At 27.1% G+C, this 18878-nt stretch overlaps 1 protein-coding gene across 2 annotated transcripts in view; it reads right to left on the bottom strand.

Annotated features, from left to right (window-relative positions):
- Positions 1 to 1814: 1814 nt before the first annotated feature.
- The window catches only part of LOC129956922 (telomere-associated protein RIF1-like), a 67364-nt gene continuing 50300 nt past the window's right edge, over positions 1815 to 18878 (bottom strand). For both annotated transcript variants that reach the window (XM_056068967.1, XM_056068977.1), the window contains 4 exons: positions 11551 to 11697; positions 7573 to 7736; positions 5363 to 5622; positions 1815 to 2189 (listed from right to left, as the gene is read on the bottom strand). In XM_056068967.1, the coding sequence (XP_055924942.1) occupies positions 2032 to 2189; positions 5363 to 5622; positions 7573 to 7736; positions 11551 to 11697 (729 nt within the window). In that variant the 3' untranslated portion in view covers positions 1815 to 2031. The remainder of the gene's footprint in view (positions 2190 to 5362; positions 5623 to 7572; positions 7737 to 11550; positions 11698 to 18878) is intronic.

The raw sequence follows: 18878 nt of genomic DNA, 5'->3' as shown, positions 1-18878 counted from the left end.
AAACAGCAGATATTTTTTCTTTTATATAAAAATGGGCTCCTAAAACAGAAAATTTTAAAAGTAATGATAGTTAAAGCCTTTGTTAAGTAGTTTTTACCCAAGAATATAAAACTAATTTTGTTAATTATGCCAACTAACTTGATGCTGCAAAAAAAAAAAAAAAAAAAAAGTTCTGTTTATATATGCAGTAAATTAGATATGCTGATTGAGTTTTCTTCTCCATTGCAGTTCCAAACATAATCAAATTGACTGTTCCTAAATTATTTTGACTATGAGCACATATGCCAAGTTCAGCCTCAACTACAATTCAATCTAACAGCAATGGATTAAGCAAGAAATCATAGTAAAGAAATATCTTTTTAAAGCAATAATTTATAATATAGAATATAAAATTATCACAAGTGATAAACTGATGTGATGAGTTTTCAAAACAGCCAAGAACAATTTGATGCAAAATCCATCAAAAAATAGATGCCGGAGAGCATAATTGAAGGAATTTCTCAAATACAGTGCTGATGATCCTATAACCGCTTGTGCAGAAACATAATGGCCCCCCATTTCCGACTATTAGCAAGAAACAGATTTCTCACTGACAACTAACAATGTTTCAATCTAATCAATAAAAATATCAGTGAAATGTCACGTCTAATCAAAATATAATAATTTCAATTTTACATAAATTTTTGACTTTTCCTATCTCCTAGAATTTTTTGACCATTCCAAGCCAACTAACCACCATGAGAAACACACGAATTATCTTGAACTTCATTCAAATAAAGGAAAATTGTGAATGAAAGAAATCTACTTATGAATGCAAAACTGCAGGGGAAAAACATTTATTTGTAAATCATTTGTGCAAAAAATAAATTAACTTTATAAAATTCATATATTTTTTTGCATGTTGGAGATTATAGAACTATAGAAGATAAAACTAATTTGTGAAATTTTACTGTAATACTTTTATTTAGCTTTATACAAGTTTGTAAAGAGGAAATTTTGTAACTGATTTTTTTTAATTCACTTCCTAATGTGCAATAGTTTTGAAATTTCATGTTCTTGATTACTTGTTCTTGAATACTTTAAACTTTTCAAAAGTAAATTATCAGATAATCAATGAAATAAATTTTGATTACATAAGAATACAGTTAAAGAATTAATGATTATAATAATGAATTATAATCATTAATTCTTTTTATAATAATGAATTATAAATTAAAAACTAAAAAGAGGGAAATAATAAAAATTAAAACTTTGAAAAATTACTAGAATTAAAGCAGTTCTCTTCATAATTTTGTCTTATGATAAGATGAAACTTCTATTTTCTCTTTACTACACAGAGAAGAATGTCCCCCCCCTCTCTCTTTTTTTTTGGATAAACATAATTCTAAAGATTCCTCAATTTACAACGTTGTGTTGAAAATTTAATAAAAAGCACTAATTAACTCTTTTCTTCTACTGAATAGTATGAAAGAGAACAAACACAAAAAATACAGAAAAATTCCAACACTTTTTTTCTGTGTGATGCTCTTTTAACACTAAGTACAGATTAACTTTTATTGGATTCAATATTTATCTTGATTAAAAATTTCTATTAATTGTAAAATATCAAAATATACATAAATTCATGATTTTTATAAATAAGAAACTATTTGAAGAAGAGGAAAACACATATTTTGTGCTGTGCTTTTTCTTTTTGCATGTACAACCAAAACGGCAAGTGATATAAAATATATTACAATTTTTTTCTTATTTTCATACAATTATAAGAAGTTTTAAAAAGTGCATATTCATATAAAAAAAAATAATAAACATAATTAGAGAAAGTACGCATTTAATTCTGTTTCATGAAAGACATTCAATTCATACAAACTTAGAGTAAAATTTTGTATAAAAACATTAAAAAAGTAAAATATTACAAATGATTTTCATACAATACAATTTTCACAGAAAAACAAATACTTGACACTGATTACTACATATAAATTTCAATTTGGATTTAAACATGCAGTGAAACACAAAAGCAATGAGTTTTTAGTGGTCCTCTAATCTCTTGGTGACTTCTTGGAAACATTTCTTTGACAATGCAAGCAAGGTTTCTTTTTTAATTTGTCCAATTCTATCATCAGTAAGAAGTTCTTCAGCTATTCTTTCTAATACTTCAGAACTTATACTTTCATCCATTTTTTCATCTAGGTGGATATGAGGAAAATACATAATTAGGAAAAGACAACAATTACATTTCATCTGCTCACAGAAAAAACTAATTAAAAATTTCTTTAGCTAAATACAAATAAGCGGGGGCATCACTTTTGTAGTTTAATTTTCTTAGATATTTCTAAATTTTATTTTTTAAAAAACCCCGCAAAAATGAAAGTTTTGTTTCATATTTGTTCTTTTATTTATTGTTCAGCATATTCTTAATAATAAGTGAAAAATAGTTCTATTCATTCCAACTAAAATCAACATTGCATAAACCAAAATAAAAAAAGTCATTTTCACTAATTAGATTTCATATAAGCTTCAATTTTCCATTTTTTTTTTCAAATATGCTAAACAATATATACAAACCTTAAAAAAAAAAAAAAAAAAAAAGCACACATTCTGGAAGATCCATATTTCATAAAATATTCTTCAGACAGCAACAAAAACTGGTTTAAGAAATGAAAATCTAAATATCACTATTTTATAAAAATGCACGAATTTAGACCATTCCATTGACTGTCTACAGGAAAATATGTCAATCAGTGTGTGGAGTTTCTACAAAACGTAAAATAATGAAACTGTTGATGTCGGTTGATTGGTCAGATTTGGTCATAAAATGTTGAGACACTTTTTGATTCAAAGATTGATTTTCAGAATATTTTATTGAATAGAATTCATAGGATTGAAGAACTATATAAAATTCAGATTTATTAAAAACTGAATTTTAAGAAAAATCCGAATTTTTTTATAGAATAATCATTTGAGATATTATATAAACTATAAAAATATTTTGCAATACACTTTTCAGTTCAATGCTGAATAATTTTTTTATTGGTACTCATTAAAAAAATAGTGCTAACTATCTTATTTTATAATTATTTTAATTATGAAATATTTACTGATAGTTAAAAAATCTATATATTTTAACAGGGTTGCCACTCAAATCTGGGGGGAAAAAAAATCACTGTGTTTTCCTTGAATGTATATGCAAGTTGTGAGAAAATGCGAGAATAGCAATCATGTGCTAGTTATTAAGGAATATGGTTTTAAGGAATGGAAAAAGCAAGGAAAGAAAGTAATAATTTAACATTATTTGAAATAATAGCATATTAAAAGAAGGCTTATATTTACAAACAGAAAAGGAAGGAAAAAAAGAAAAGGAATCTGTTTAATACCTAGAATGTAGCAAGACGAAATTTATATATTAAGGGGATATTTTGCCCCTCATGCTCTTTAACTGCAAATCACACAAAATTAAGGACTCAGGTAAAATAAAACTCGAAACATTTTTGTTATCATAATACAAATCCTTTAATGATTACTTAACAAAACAAGATTTGTTTTTATTTATTCATTTTTGCCAATTCAAGTATTTGGGCATCAATATCTGCAACTTCTACTGAAATTTTAGTCATCAGTTTCATAGAGCTAATGGGTCTAATCCTTAACAAATTAGGTACAACATTTCTGCATGGCTTAATGTACATTTTTTAGCTTTTTCACTTTCAGTGAATACATATGAAAATATTTTTAGTACATCATTGAATGAATTAAAAGGCGAATGTGGTGCAATGAATTTTAATGACCATAAAAATTCAGATTTAAACTACTGTTAAATTATTGATCTAAAAAGTTCGAATTTTCGAACCTTAAATCTGACGTTTTCGGATTGGACATGTTGTTCCTTTTAGATAATAATCTCAGCATTAATGATTCTTTTGATTTGTAACACATTTTTTTTTTAAAAAAAGTTTTCCTCTTTTGGCATGACTAGTAGGTACATGGTTCTCCATATTACTTAGGCTTATTATATTCTTACAAAGTGAGCAGTACACAATAAACAGATTTTGTGAAACTTTTCGAATCCATTCAGCAAAATCAGGATTGATTTTTTATCCGTCCAATTCGGATTAAATATGTATTTTGAATAGCTCATTGTTTTTTTTTATTGTTTGTTTTTATTATTGTTTTTTTTATTTTTTATTTTTTTTTCTATTCTGAATAAGCAATCACAATTTTCTGTTGGGAGGAATCCTCAAGACAAAACCAATATTCCAGTATCAAAATCCAGTGGGAAAAAATACATAGTAACTATTTTATTACATTATTGAGTTAGCTCTCCAAAACAGACCTCTGAGTTTGCACTAAAATATGTTACCGGTTTAGGTGTGGAGGAGGAAAACTAGAACATTAGAATTATATTGAGAAGATATGTATATTAAAAAAAGCCTGTAAAATGCGTTCTTGGAATAGATTAGGAATTATATTAGGAATAGATATATATATATAAACTTACTCTGGATGAATATAAATTTTTTTCCACCTTGAATGACATTTTTGTAATTTTGTTTTAAGATGTGTTAAAGAGAAAAAAATTAGTGAAAATTTATATCATTATCTGCATTTTTTTTTGAAATATTCAATGTTATCAAAGAAGCAGAATAGACAACTAATTAAGTAATTTTGTATCTGTTCGAATTTGCAGATCAAAAAAGAAAATCATATTCAAAAAATAATGTTTGGTGAATTCAGATGGTATAATTGTCAGTGGTAAAAATAAAATTTAAAAAAGATATATATATATTACATTACTTAGTGACCAATAATTTTAGAAAAATGTTAAATAGAAATTTTTAAAAGCGTAACTATAATCGTAAAATGTGCTAGGATTTAATAATTGAAGAGAATAATGAAAAGAGGGGGAAACTAATTTCAAATTTAATTCTCATCTCTTTTTTTCTCTCCTGTTGTAATGTTATCTAAAAATCAAAGAAACACTTTTAGAAAAGGATTTTTTTTTCTCAGTTTGTGAATTAGAAAAAAAATGATGTTAATTTTGCTTATTTTTCAAGAACTTTTGGTGGGGCATAATGAAAAATCAAGTACATTTCTGGAGCTTCAATTGCAGTAAAATAAAATTCAAAGACCATGGGAACACTGGAATATCAGTCTCAGATAATAAGTTGAAAAAATATTGGACAATTTTATATTGCATAATATGGACTTCGTAGTCAATTCAGAGTTGAATATAAATTGCATGGAACACCAATAAATCATTACAATGAACTTAAGAAGTTCTTTTTTTAAATATTGTTATCAATATAGTTTCTAAAAATGTCTACTTACAGAAATATCATTATCAATCAATAGATACACATACCTTCATGATTAACCTCTGGCTCATTTTCTTTGTTTCTATTTTCAGATGAAGTTGAATCAATGTACCAGTTTTCAGTTGAATTGAGCTTAGATGCAGTTACTTCTTGCGTGTGTTGTAGATGCGCAAGAAGTGCTTTATGTAAGCATGATACTTTAGGAGACTTAATAGGCAGATCTTTAAGTTCATGAACATTTAATTTACAGAGATCACCAATGGTTTTAATATTTTTGGCAAGTAGAAGAGTCATCAACCCTTGAGCCCTAAAATATATAATGTGATTAGATTCCTTTAATGAAATGATTAAATAGAGCATACTCGAAAAATGTAATAAAAATATATAGCTAAAATAATCATAACCATTTTTAGTAATTACATATCATTATTTTATCATGCATCACATATTTCATTATTCCCCTTTAGTTAATGCATATACTAAAATATACACATATTTATGAAGTAAAAATATACAATATTTTTATAATCTGTTAAATATTCATAATATTGAAAAATGTTTTTAACAACCTGGCCAAGAATTTGCATAATCATTATAACTACGACAGTGCATTAAAAACATTTCAGATTATTTATAAATAAGAAGTTTTTTACTACATAATTTTATTCCAAGGACTTTTAAATCAAGAGGCCCAAACCCAATTCAATTACATCTATGAATATTGGGGTGGTGAGGAACAAGAGTTTGAAAATAGCAACAGAAATATTCATAGCAAATGGCTCGGTTAAAATTTTCAACATTAGAAAGTCAAAATAATTTGAAATAGAATAGAAAGATGCAAATAAAAAAACCTCCCTTATTAACATCAAATAAATGAAAACAGCATGCCATTAAAATATTTAATTCTTTGTTAAAGTCTCAATTCAAAAAACTTTTTAATTTTGCTTTGCTCTGAAAATCTCCATGGGCTGTTCTGTTAATGGACCGACATATTCAAGGAGTTGTTACTAAGCATCAATTGGAATCAAAATTGCATGGAATGTGGTGTCACAATGGGAAGGTGAAAATCACAAAAAGAACAAGCAGATTTTGTTGTCACGATGGATTACAGAAAAACAAGGTATGTTTTTCCATTCAGGCAACAGGTACAATCTCAAAAGATAGTCACTAAGCATTTCTGCCCACATGCTGACATTAAACTTCTATTGATATTTCCATGGTACAATGGCATGGAGATCATCCATTACTCACATGTGTGTATTTGTGTTTTCACAGATACTCAAAGCTCGTTTGTGTTTTTCTCAATCACTCTTTCATTTCACTCTTCAACACCATTTTCTATTGCACTTTTTTTTCTTATTGTTGTCTGACATATAAAACTGACAAATTCACTGAATTTGTCAGATTATATCCTTTTTTCCAATATCCTTTTTCTGTTGGTAAAATTTTGAAGTCATAAACTTTTCTTCATTTTTCTCTCAATATAAAATTAATGTACATCTCTATTTTTCAAGGCCCAAATGAAAAATCAAATACTTTTGGGAATGTTAAGAAATGTAAAATAGAATTAAAGAATTTTCAAGATTGTAAAACTGTAGTTGCAGCTTTAATTAACAAATAAAACATATCAAAATAGTTCTGGATCAATTTATTTCTTTACCAAACATAATAAGTTAGATTAACACCACATTATGAAGCTAATCAGTCACATTTTAGGGTATAATTCTAAATCATTGCTTTATGGTATGATAGCTCTTCTCCAAATTTCCACACATCAATAGGAAAGCATTTTATCCAAATTATTTTTGTTTGCATCAAACTATAATATGTATTTCATCATAAACCTGTGAACATTCTTTTACTGGACCTAAGGAAATTTTAAAAGTAAAATGGGAAAGATAACATATAATCTAATGAAGGAATACAGGGATAATAATCGATTACTTTAAACTTTTAATTAAAAATAGAATAACTTTTTAATTAGCCAATATTGAACTACACAGTTTATTATTTTTTTTAAAGGGAAAAATCAGCAAATAACGCAATTACACTTGTGCAAGTTACAACTATTCAACAATTACAAAACTTATGTCCAATACTTCTGCTTTTCATCACAGATGAGAAATAACCAAACAAAACACATATAGCATCACATCTCTTTTCCGATACTACTTTCACATTTGCACATTATCAAGGAAATATTAAACATTTATAACAAATCTCTTAAAACATAAATATTAAAATAAAAAACAATTACCAGGTAGGACTTGTTAAATCTTTTATGATGCAACTAATGCTCTCTTCACAATTAACTAACAATGGAGAAATAGGAAGATTATTATAATCTGTTAAATTATCTGAGCTTTGATATTCAGATGAAGAAGGCATTTCTTCAGAAGATGAAAGATTTGTTTCAGCAACCTAAAAAATAATACATTTTACACAAGTTACAGTGGCTTTTCATCAAAAATAAAATTAAACAGAAGTACATGCAGAATTATATAAATACTATTTAATGATTGTCCATAAAGTCATTAACTGACCAATTTACTACAAATCATATTTCAAAATTTCTTAAATCTTTAGAAATCAAATTAAGTATATACAGGTTTAATTTATTAGATTAATATATTTTTTGAAGCAACTATAAGATTAATTTAGAAGTAGTCAGAAGCCATAGAGCATCCATTTTGCAAATCTTCATATCACATCAATGTAAGAACATTTGATTCATGATAGCCGATTTAAATTTTTTGGCAAAGCTGAGTTTTTAACCAATAAACCTCTATTCTTAAAACTAAAATTGTATTGTCAAGCTAAATACTGATTAAACTAAATATTGATTACTTTAATTTAAGGAAATATTATAGCTTGTCAAAAATATCCAATTTCAAGTATATTGCCAAATGTTTTTTCTCAATCTTTCATTATACTTTGTCATCTATTAAATTTTTTTTGATGGTCAATGTAAATTAAAGTTTACTATCAGTCTAAAAATAATTCCCATAATTGATGGGTAAATGGAAATTGGCTAAGAAGAATTAAATGAAACTGCCATAGTGGATCCAATCAGCAACATTACATTCTGATACATTTAGCATTATTCAGAAATATCAAGGAAATAAATAAAATAAGCATGAACCATACAATGGAATCTTGATTAATATTCATAAAGTAAAAATGATTAGATTTTTTTTCACCACAATTGTTCAGACAATTAGCATGATAATAAGCAGAAAATATTAGGTTCATTAAATTTTTGAAAAACAATTCTTATTTGCTTCATATCAACATGCAGCTGCCTTTATTGCCCTATCAAGGTTTTTCTTTCTTTCTTTTTTTCATTTCACCAAACACTATAATTTATTAGGTGAACATTTTGGATTGAGAATTCCTTGCTTAAGTTGATTTTATAAAAAAAGTATAATGGCAGATGAAAATATTTAAGATCATATCCACTTGATTATCTCTCATAATATCACTGCTGAATTTGTAATTGCTCATAGTTCCAAGTTTGTTAAACATATAATGATTTATATGAATGGTTCACATAATATCTGTTCTGTTATAACAGCAAGTGATTTAAAGCATAATTCTCAAGTGAGTTTTTGAAATCCTTAACAGATTCTCCCAAACTTCAATATATGTCAATAATAATTATTGCAAGTTTAAAATCATTGGTCAGTTCATGTGTGATACAATTCCATAAAAATTAATTTTCAAATTCATTAATAAAGAAAGCATATTTCGAAGAGTTAGTTATACATAGTTAACTATAAGATATAAAGGTAATTGAAAAACTTCCCAAACATGTTTAAAGACATATTATATTGAGTAAAAATTTCAAAGAAAACAATAAAACCAAGTTGAAAACTTATATCTAAAGGCTAGAAAAGAAAATCTGTAAATATTCAGTCAATTACAGGTAGAATTAATATTTTACATTAGTCATGATGACTATTTAATCTGGTTATGTCAATAAATACTTTTATAAATAAAACCAAGTATTTCAAGAACAAATTAATCTTGCACAACAATTTTCAAAATTGCAAATGAACTGTACTCTAACATATCTTCAAAAGCTCTTAAAGCTTAACATGTCAATATGTTCTAAGTATCAGCAACCATCATACTAGATTTCAAATTACTTAGCTAATTTAAAATTCAGAAATTAAAAAAAAAAATTATTTTTATGCTTCTAACATTAATACTAAACAAATTATGATCTATCATTAGAGACATTACATTACATCCATTTTATGCTTTTTTTTTGCAAGAACTATTTCATAATACTGTACTTAAAGCATATAAATATGTTTTACTATATTTCTCATGCGAAACATAATAAAATGGACTTATTTTCAAGCATTTTTACAATCAATATCAGGCATGATTGAAACCCATTTTTAAGAAGCCAATAAACTATCATGACATAATTTCAAATAATTATAATAACATAAATATGCGTTCAAAAAATTTGATTAGTAAAGAAAACAAATAAATAAAATCATCAAAACTTAATATACTGCAGCATCATTTTATACACTGAAGTGACAAAAGTTATAGGATACTTCCAAATAACATGCCAGACCTCATTTTGCCCAGTGAAATGCAGTAACTTGACATGAAATGGACTCAACAAATTATTGAAACTTCCATGCAGACATTTTGAGTAATGCTGGATCTATAGCCGCACATAATTGCAAAAGTGTTGTTGTTGGAGGATTTTCTGCATGAACTGATCTCTCGATTATATCGCAAAAATGTTCGATGGGATTCTTGTTGAACGATATAAGTAGCTAATTCATTCACTGGGATCCCAAATCATCCTGGATTCAAACCAATTGAGAACAGTTAGGGCCTGGTGCATTGTCAATCCATAGTTGTTTGGGTACATACAGTCCATGCATGGCTGCAAGTGGCCTCCAAGTAGCTAAACATAACATTTCTAGTCAATGATTGGTTCAGCTGGATTAGAGGACCCACTCCAGTCCATTTAAAAAACCGCCATTATGGGGTGCATAGCGCCTTGTTGACAACTTAGGTCCATAGCCTCATTGGGCCTGTACCACACTGGAACCCTACCATCAGCTCTTAAAAACTGAAATTGTGACTCATCTGATCAAACTATAGCTTTCCAGTTATCCAGGGTCTAACCTATGTGGTCAAGAACCCAGAAGAGGTACTGAAGGTGATGTCATGCTAGCTTATAAAAGCTAGATTTTGTCGAACTGTCCTAATGGACCTGTCAGTAGTACATTCCTCATTGATTTCTATGATTATTTCAAACAGTGTTGTTAACACTGAAAATTCTATGCATACATTGTCAGTCTTGATGGCAGTCAGTCAATGAATCGCCCATGATGGAAGATTATGCCTAAAATTAAATATTCTTGGCACATTATGAACACTGCAGATCTAGGAATGTTGAATTCTCTAACTCCGAAATTGAATGCCCCATGCATCTAGTTCCACTACCATTCAGCATTCAAAGTCTTTAATTCCTGTTTGCCACCATACATCAAAAATTTTATCACATGAATCACCTTGAATATAAATGAAAACTCTACAAATGCACTGCTCATTTATATGTTTTGTATGCCATATTACAGCTATCTGTACATTTGCATATTGCTATCCCATGTTTTTTGTCACACTAGTGTAAATTTATTTACTTTTTCAGTTTTTAACAAGTTTAGCTTGTTATATTGTTATTATTTTGCTTGTAGAAATGGATGTCTTTTTTTTTATTTTGTTAACAACTGAAAGTTGAGAGTAAGCAGTATGACATTTTGATGTAGATATCTGCTTTTCAATTTATTTCCAGATATAAGTTGCCAAACTGAAGAAAGCATAGTAATAAGTGTAAAGAGATGAAATGTTCATAGAGAATGCATGGAATTTGGTTAAGTTTTCTATTTATTTAAAAGGTCATATTTACAGATTTACAATGGCTAACATCTCACCTAATTAAAATTTGACAAGAATTTTCAGACAAAATCTTTACTTTTGCTTAGTGAAAATAAATATTTCTCAGCCTGCACTGTTTTTGAATTATCTGTATTCAAGAATACTTCATGTTTTTTCTCATAATTTCAACCAGTTAAATTTTGAATGATATATTTGTTTGAAAATAAAATTTTGGAAAGATAACAAGGACATTCACAAATCCAGAATTCTGGATATACTCAAAACACAATAATCTTGAAATATATCCATATTATAAAAATCATACCTTTTCTACATCTGATGAAGAAATACTGTTTTGCTGCTCAAGAATGTTCATCTGAGCACTGACTCTCAGAATTCTTTCACTCAGATTATCATCATTGCTGAATAAACGCTCTTCAACCAGAGGATCAGCAAAAGTTACTTTTCGTATCTGTTGAATAATACAGTTATATTATTTATTTATTTTAAAAATAAGGCTCAGTTGATTTAACATTCTTGGTTCTAATATATCTCAACACAGAACAACATGTTACATGAATCCATTTATGTCTAATACATTATAACTGGCTGATAGACATTAGGAAATTTATATCTTAAGCTGAAGAATTGAATATCTGAATTATTTTTAAATACTTTGCTACAGATATATTTAATTTTCTGTATTGAAGACTTTTTTTTTTGTAATTCTGTAGATCCTGATTATATAAAAAATTCTCATAAATACAGAAATGATTAATATTAAGATGAATAATTTAAGGAGTAAAATAAACATGCAGTGCAGATTAAACAAAATGAAATAACTTGCACAATAGGTATGGAGAGTAAATTTCCTAGATTTTGTTTCTGCAAGTAGCATTCAATTATTTTACCATTCAATTTTTAAAATTGCTACATATAATTCAAAATGCAATGAAAAAAAACTAAACACATTAATTTTTTTTTCTCCTACATTTCTCATTACTATCATTCCTTCTCCAACATGTATAAATTCCATGTAAAGTTGACCAAAATAAATATAGGTTTATGTTTTGAATATGAAATTTGAATGAACAGTATGAAAAGTGAGAATAAAAATCATGCTTTAATCATAAAATGTTTTAATATGCCTATAAATGCTCAGTAATGCAAAATCAAAGCAGAGGTAGCAGCAGCAATTTTTCGACAAGGGGGGGGGCAAGTAAAATTTCTCAAATTTAACTTCCAGATATCACATAATAATCAATTTTACATTTTACAAATAATTACAATAAATAATAATTTGGACTGTTTATCAAATAATTCTTGTAAGCTTACAAATAATTTTAATATAGAGACAGTAAGGTTTTTTTGATGGAAAAAAGAGCAATAAAGGAAATGTAGAATTTAGAGCATAAATATCACAACAAATAAAATATAACACTTTGATATTGTACACTATTTTTAAACACTCACTATTTTTAAAATCTCATGAAAAAATAAAATAATTGCTGAAGCAATAGAAAATTATTATTGATTTATTATAGTACATGTATATACATATAATATTATATACAAAATTTTAAATAATGTAACTGAAAAACGTAGCATTTCCTTTCAATTTATGATTATTATTTACATATTAATGATCTATTCTGTTCTGTTCTGTTTGCTAAGCTCTCATTTTTAAAAGATTCACCGGAATTGAATACATTAAAAGGAGGAAGAACTGATGTAAATCAAATACATAATGTTAAAATTATATTATATAAAATCCAATTATTTTTAAGGCATTCAAATACAACAGATGTTCTTTTCTATTTTAATATGAACATCCATAAAATCCATCCACTTTTTTAGATATATTTAAAAGATATAATGTTTCTATAAATTAATAATTATTACAAGATTAAAGTAAAATAATAAAAAGGATATTATTCACCTCATACAAAGCAGGTATAGTTCTTCTATACATGTTATAGTATTTTTAACTGATTTCCCATTTAACTGATCGATTGACAGTAATTGTCTTGAACCCTTGGTGGATATTTAGCAAACCGGAGCTGACTGACTGATTTTACAACTCTATTTCCCTCGTCCATAAATTTATGAAGATGAGCATAATTTAGCCCCACCCCCTTTAATAAGACATGCGGTATCATCAAGTTACAGGAGCCTGGGAAATGTTTCCAGTGCACAAATAAGATTTTGCTCGATTTGACTTATAGCAGTGTACACAAGAAGTAGTGCACTGTCAATGCTTCAGAACAAAGTTCTTAAGAATCTAATCTAGATAAGCGCACATTTTACTGAGGAGGAAGAAAACTCAGTAAACTATAATTTTATGTTTATATTTTTCTAACGTTAAATATATACATTAAAGAATATGGACATATCTGAATTACAGAAGTATATATATATATATTTCTAACGTTGAGATACCAAAAAAGCAAATTAGTTACGGAATGATTAAAAAATATATGTACTTCAAAAAGATATTTTAATTCTTTTTTAAAGAAGCAATTCTTATGAATCATGCGGAATACTTTTTTAAATTCTGATGCTGACGAAAATCAAAATTGCATATTTTTCAAAAGAAAGAATGAAAAAAAAAAGCTCCCCATTTTTTTTCCCCCACAAACGAATAATTCGTATTCTTGTGATAAGAATATAACAGTTCTTAAAATTTCATGAAAGAATAATCTGAATAATGTAATTATTGAAATGTTTATATAATTTGTATCGATATATAACGCGTATCTATATTTAAAAGAGCTAATACGTTAAAATTTAAGAATCAAAATATTTCTTTGTTTAAATGTAATTCACCGAACTTAATTGCTTGACAAGTTCCTTCATGAAGCTACATATCTCTTACAGGAAGAAGAAATTTCATAATTGAGATGGAAAGAATGAGAGTCTAATTTATTTTTATACCTGCTAGTATTTGCTATTAAAATCATTTTCAAATATTATTTACTTAATTCTTTTGTTAGAATTCTGTTACATTAAAAAAATATTCTTGCATTATTCTGTTACATTAAATCTGTTACAAAAATATTCTGTTACATTAAAAAAATATTATTATATAGAGAAAATTCAAAACTGATGAATTAATTCCCTTTAAGTCATTCAGAAATAAAAATTAAAAAAAAAAATTCATTTTTAATTTAAAAAATTGTATTTATGTGTTCTGTACTCGTCAAACGAAACTTGAAAACTGGCTATTTTAAAAAACTCGGTAAAGCACGAACAAGACCTCATTGACTTGCAAGCACTCAAATCTGGGAACAGGAAATAAGCTTTTTTAAAAAAAATATTCTGCAATTTAAATAAATGTAATCAAGATCTAAAAATCTAAAAGAATTTTTAAATAAGGATTCTAACCAAACTATCGGCATTAAAATATCTTCCGAGCACGCGCGCAGGAACCATATAAAATATGGAAATTTAAGGGGATGAGATTGTTTTTTAAGATGGACAGAGAAAACTTTATAACTTTAGTATTTTGTAAATATTAAAGTTCTTTCGTTTATAAATGTCATAGTAAGATATGTAAAATGTGCGTGTAAAAAAAAATGAGCTATTTAACATGTAATTATACATACGTGCATATTTAGATTAAAAAATGACTACATTTTATTCAAAAGCAGTAAGATATTGCAAACTGTTAAATACTTTTCACCTTCAGCGTTATAGTATAATATTTTCAAAAAGAAAGAAAAATTACACTCCATTTTGCATAGTTATAATATTAAATGTAGAATCTGAAAAACTGAGGCACTAATTCATTGAACAAGTTAAATGCATACTATTTTAGTACATGTGTGTGTGTGTATATATATATATATATATATATATATATATATATATATATATATATATATATATATTTCACCTGCTATCTTATCAGTCAAATGTGCAAACCTCATCGGTGTCCGTCGCATTATTTTCTTAGAAAAAAAAAAAAAAAAAAAAAAAAAAAGCAACCGCGATATTTTACTTACTTGTTTTGTCAGCTTTTCTACCGAATATGATGCAAATTATAGGCTGAATATCCGACAATGAAATTAGATGTCCGATTACCTCTTATTTTAAAATCCGCTGCTTCGATAAAGAATAGTCGGCAAAATGCGACACTTTTCACCTCGTCGGTTATTATGTCAAATGTTGAGCAAACTAAGGGTTGAATATACGGCAGTTTCATTCTATGTTCAACAATCTATCGACCTAACTTTGTATTGATTTTTTAATCAACTCACGGAGAATTGTCGGAAAATGTCGCCTATTTGTCGAACATTGTCATTCTACCAACTTAAATAATTCCTCGGATACTTTGATTGTTTATAATATATTAATTCTAAGTTGGGTTTTAAATTATTATATTCGTTAATACCAAACTCGCCACACCTATATTCCGAAGTAATCAAGACTTTTGCCGACGAAATTCTCAACTTCTTGCCGACGGGGGGGGGGGGGAGGGGCAAGCGGTCACCAACGGGGGAACAATTGCCCATGCCCCCCCCCTCACTGTCGCCCCTGAATCAAAGTCAATGTCTAAAACAGTAACTATTTTTTTCCCTCATCATTTTTAACATAGTATAGAGAAAGTATTGTAATTGTCAAAAATCTCGAGTTCAAATTTTTGGATGAATCTCTAAGTTTTAGACCTCCCTGATTTCGAAAAATACATTATGGTAAAACGCTCATCTGTGATAAAGAGAAATAAAAAATGTGCTGAGTTAGACAAATGGAATTTGGTATATGGTCTTCATACTAAGTTTGTAGATTTCCATAAAATTTTAAACAGAAACCATCTAGCTATCTGCATATAATTTAATACAATAACTACAAAATGAAGAGAGCTAGATAGATAAAATTTCGTACGCAGATTTGACATCTATCGAATTTTGATCCAAATCCATCAAGGGTTGTTTGATTGTTTGTTGCTCTGTACTTTTAGAAATATCTAAATGCGATAACCAAAAAATATTTTTTTAATACATCAATTGACTAATTAATTTTTTGACAAGTATAGTTTTTGGTCAAACTATTGTTTATGTTGGCTGAGAAAAACACATCTAAAACATTCGATTTTCGGATACTATTAACCATATGGCAGACATTAATCACCAAAATTTTAAAAATGCTAAGTTTATGAGAAAGGTTAATATTTTGTAATTATTGTATGCCAATACTATGCAAGGTGTTTCTTGAGATAACACCTTCATTAGAGAGTATGCGAGAAAATTTTAGTTAGACCCGTTGGTTTTAATGAGTATTTGAGTCTGTAAATCCAAATTTGTGACTCTTTCAATTTCTTAATGCAAGGAATAAAATTTTCTATTTCAATTTACATATTTTTGCCCACTCCTATACTAAAAATTTCAGATATTTTTAATCACTAAATGAAATATAATTTCAAACATTTAAATCTTTGTCACAGCATTCAGGCTAATAATAGATACTTGGCTTACATCAGATGTTATGGTTTCTTATGCAAAATTCTATTGCATCTTATGTTATTAAAAGTTCTTATAATATTTTTGCTTACTGTCTTTTTTGACTATTTTATTTTTATAGCATTTGCAGCTGAATTGCTTTGATTTCTGAGAGTAGTTCTTGAATCACTAAATCATCTTGATTTGCCTGTTTGAAAATCTGTAATGTAAATGAACTGGGTGTATTTGTCGATGATTTTGACAATAGAATGGCTGCTTAAAATAGTTTCTCTTGTTTTCCATAATGACCTTTCATTTCTCTTCAAGTTTATTTTTCTTGTTTCTAAGAGTTATTTTCCTATGACAATTCTTTAAATTCTTTTTTTCAAAAAATAATATAAGAGAAACTCAATGGATTTAGTTTTTAATTAGTGATAGTATTTATAAAACTGAAATGGTTTAAAGGAAACACTTATAAGAGTTTACTTTACCTCTTTCTTGTATAAATAAGCATAGACAAAGTATAGCAATGCCGAAAAATTCAAATTCAAGATTTTAATTAATCTCTATGTTTCAGACCTCACTTTTTTTAAAAATGTTCATCTGTCTGTCTGTGACAAAGACAACTAAAAAATGCTTTGAACTAGAAAGCTGAAATTGGGTACATGGTCTTTACATCAAATTTGTTGATTTCTATGAAATTTTGTGTAAAATCTATTCAGAGAAAGTCTGCCTGCCTTAATATGTTAACACGATAAAAATTAAATAAAAGCTAGATAGATGAAATTCAGTACATAAACATCCATAGTTTAGATACCAGTAAAATTTTGAGCCAAATCGATAAGTAAAAGCGACAATTCAAAAACACAATGATTTAAATATATCTATTTTGGTATGCAAATTTGTGACTACAAATGCAGTTTTGTACCAAATTTTTAATTTATTCGAGAAAAATATGTCGAAAACGCAAATCTGATTTTTGGATACTATTAATAAATGCATACTACAAGTGTAATTCTATGTAGAATTTCGATTTCTATTGGTTTTGAAAAACACATCTAAAACATAAATTTTATTTTCATATACTTATAATTGCATGCCAAGCATTAATTGCCAAAAAAGTCCCCAAGGATCACACAATAGATTCAGTAAAAATACTAATTTTATGCCAAAAGCTAATATTTCATAACTATTGTGCATCAATGCCATACAAGGCATTCTCTGGCATGACAAGTGTATTAGGAAATATGCAAGAACGTTTTGGGGTATCCACTCCTGCTGCTTTTATATGTAAAAATGAATATATATATATTTTTGTAATTAGAGAAATATTCCTTTTTGTAATTACAGTTTACATAATGTTTAAAAGGAGTTACATTTCCTGTAATGTTGCTCTATGTTACAGACTAATAATGCATTTATAATAAATGTTTTACATATGAAAATGTAATACTTTTTATACAATGAACAACAAATGTGATTTTACAACTTACAATGGTAAGCAATAATTGGGGGGGGGGGAAGAGAAGATTATATAAAAATAAGACAACAAAATAAGAATTAAAATATCACTATTTTAAATTAATAATTGGAAGAACTGTTAGATTTCCAAAAAGTTAGATTGCATTTAATATTACTGACAAAAAATTGAAATAAAAAGAATTTAAATAAATAATTATAAATTAATGTCCACAATTCATCTGTTGTAAATGTTTATTTTAAAGCCAGATTAATCAAACACTTTTAAAAATTAAATATCTTTAAATCTAAAACTTAAAATAGATTCCTAATAACTTTTTATTCATACTTCAATAACTTAAATAAAATAATAAAAACATGAAAATAAAAGCTATCATAAAAAAATTACATCAATGATGCAACACATATATAGATAAAGTGAAAATAATTATATTATTCATGATATTTGACTTTTGACTATTTCTTGTACTTTCATTCTTGTAACTTCTAAATAAAAAATGGAAGATTCACAAAGAAGAATGATAAAAAATATTTGATCAGTACAATAATCTGAAGAGCTTACTTTTTTTTCTTCTTTTGCTATCTTTGCTTATGCTAACATTATTCATAATTAAATTAAAACACAAAAAGATAAATCTTTCAGCAAACAGGATTTGCTTTGTTAGTATGAGTTAGTTGTTTTCTTCAATCACTTTTTAAAAAAAGGTTTTAATTTTTTGAAAATGCAATAAAACAA

This window comes from Argiope bruennichi, chromosome 2, assembly GCF_947563725.1.
Source record: "Argiope bruennichi chromosome 2, qqArgBrue1.1, whole genome shotgun sequence".
Classification (NCBI taxonomy): Eukaryota; Metazoa; Arthropoda; class Arachnida; order Araneae; family Araneidae; genus Argiope; species Argiope bruennichi.
This window is presented reverse-complemented; position numbering and strand designations above follow the sequence as displayed.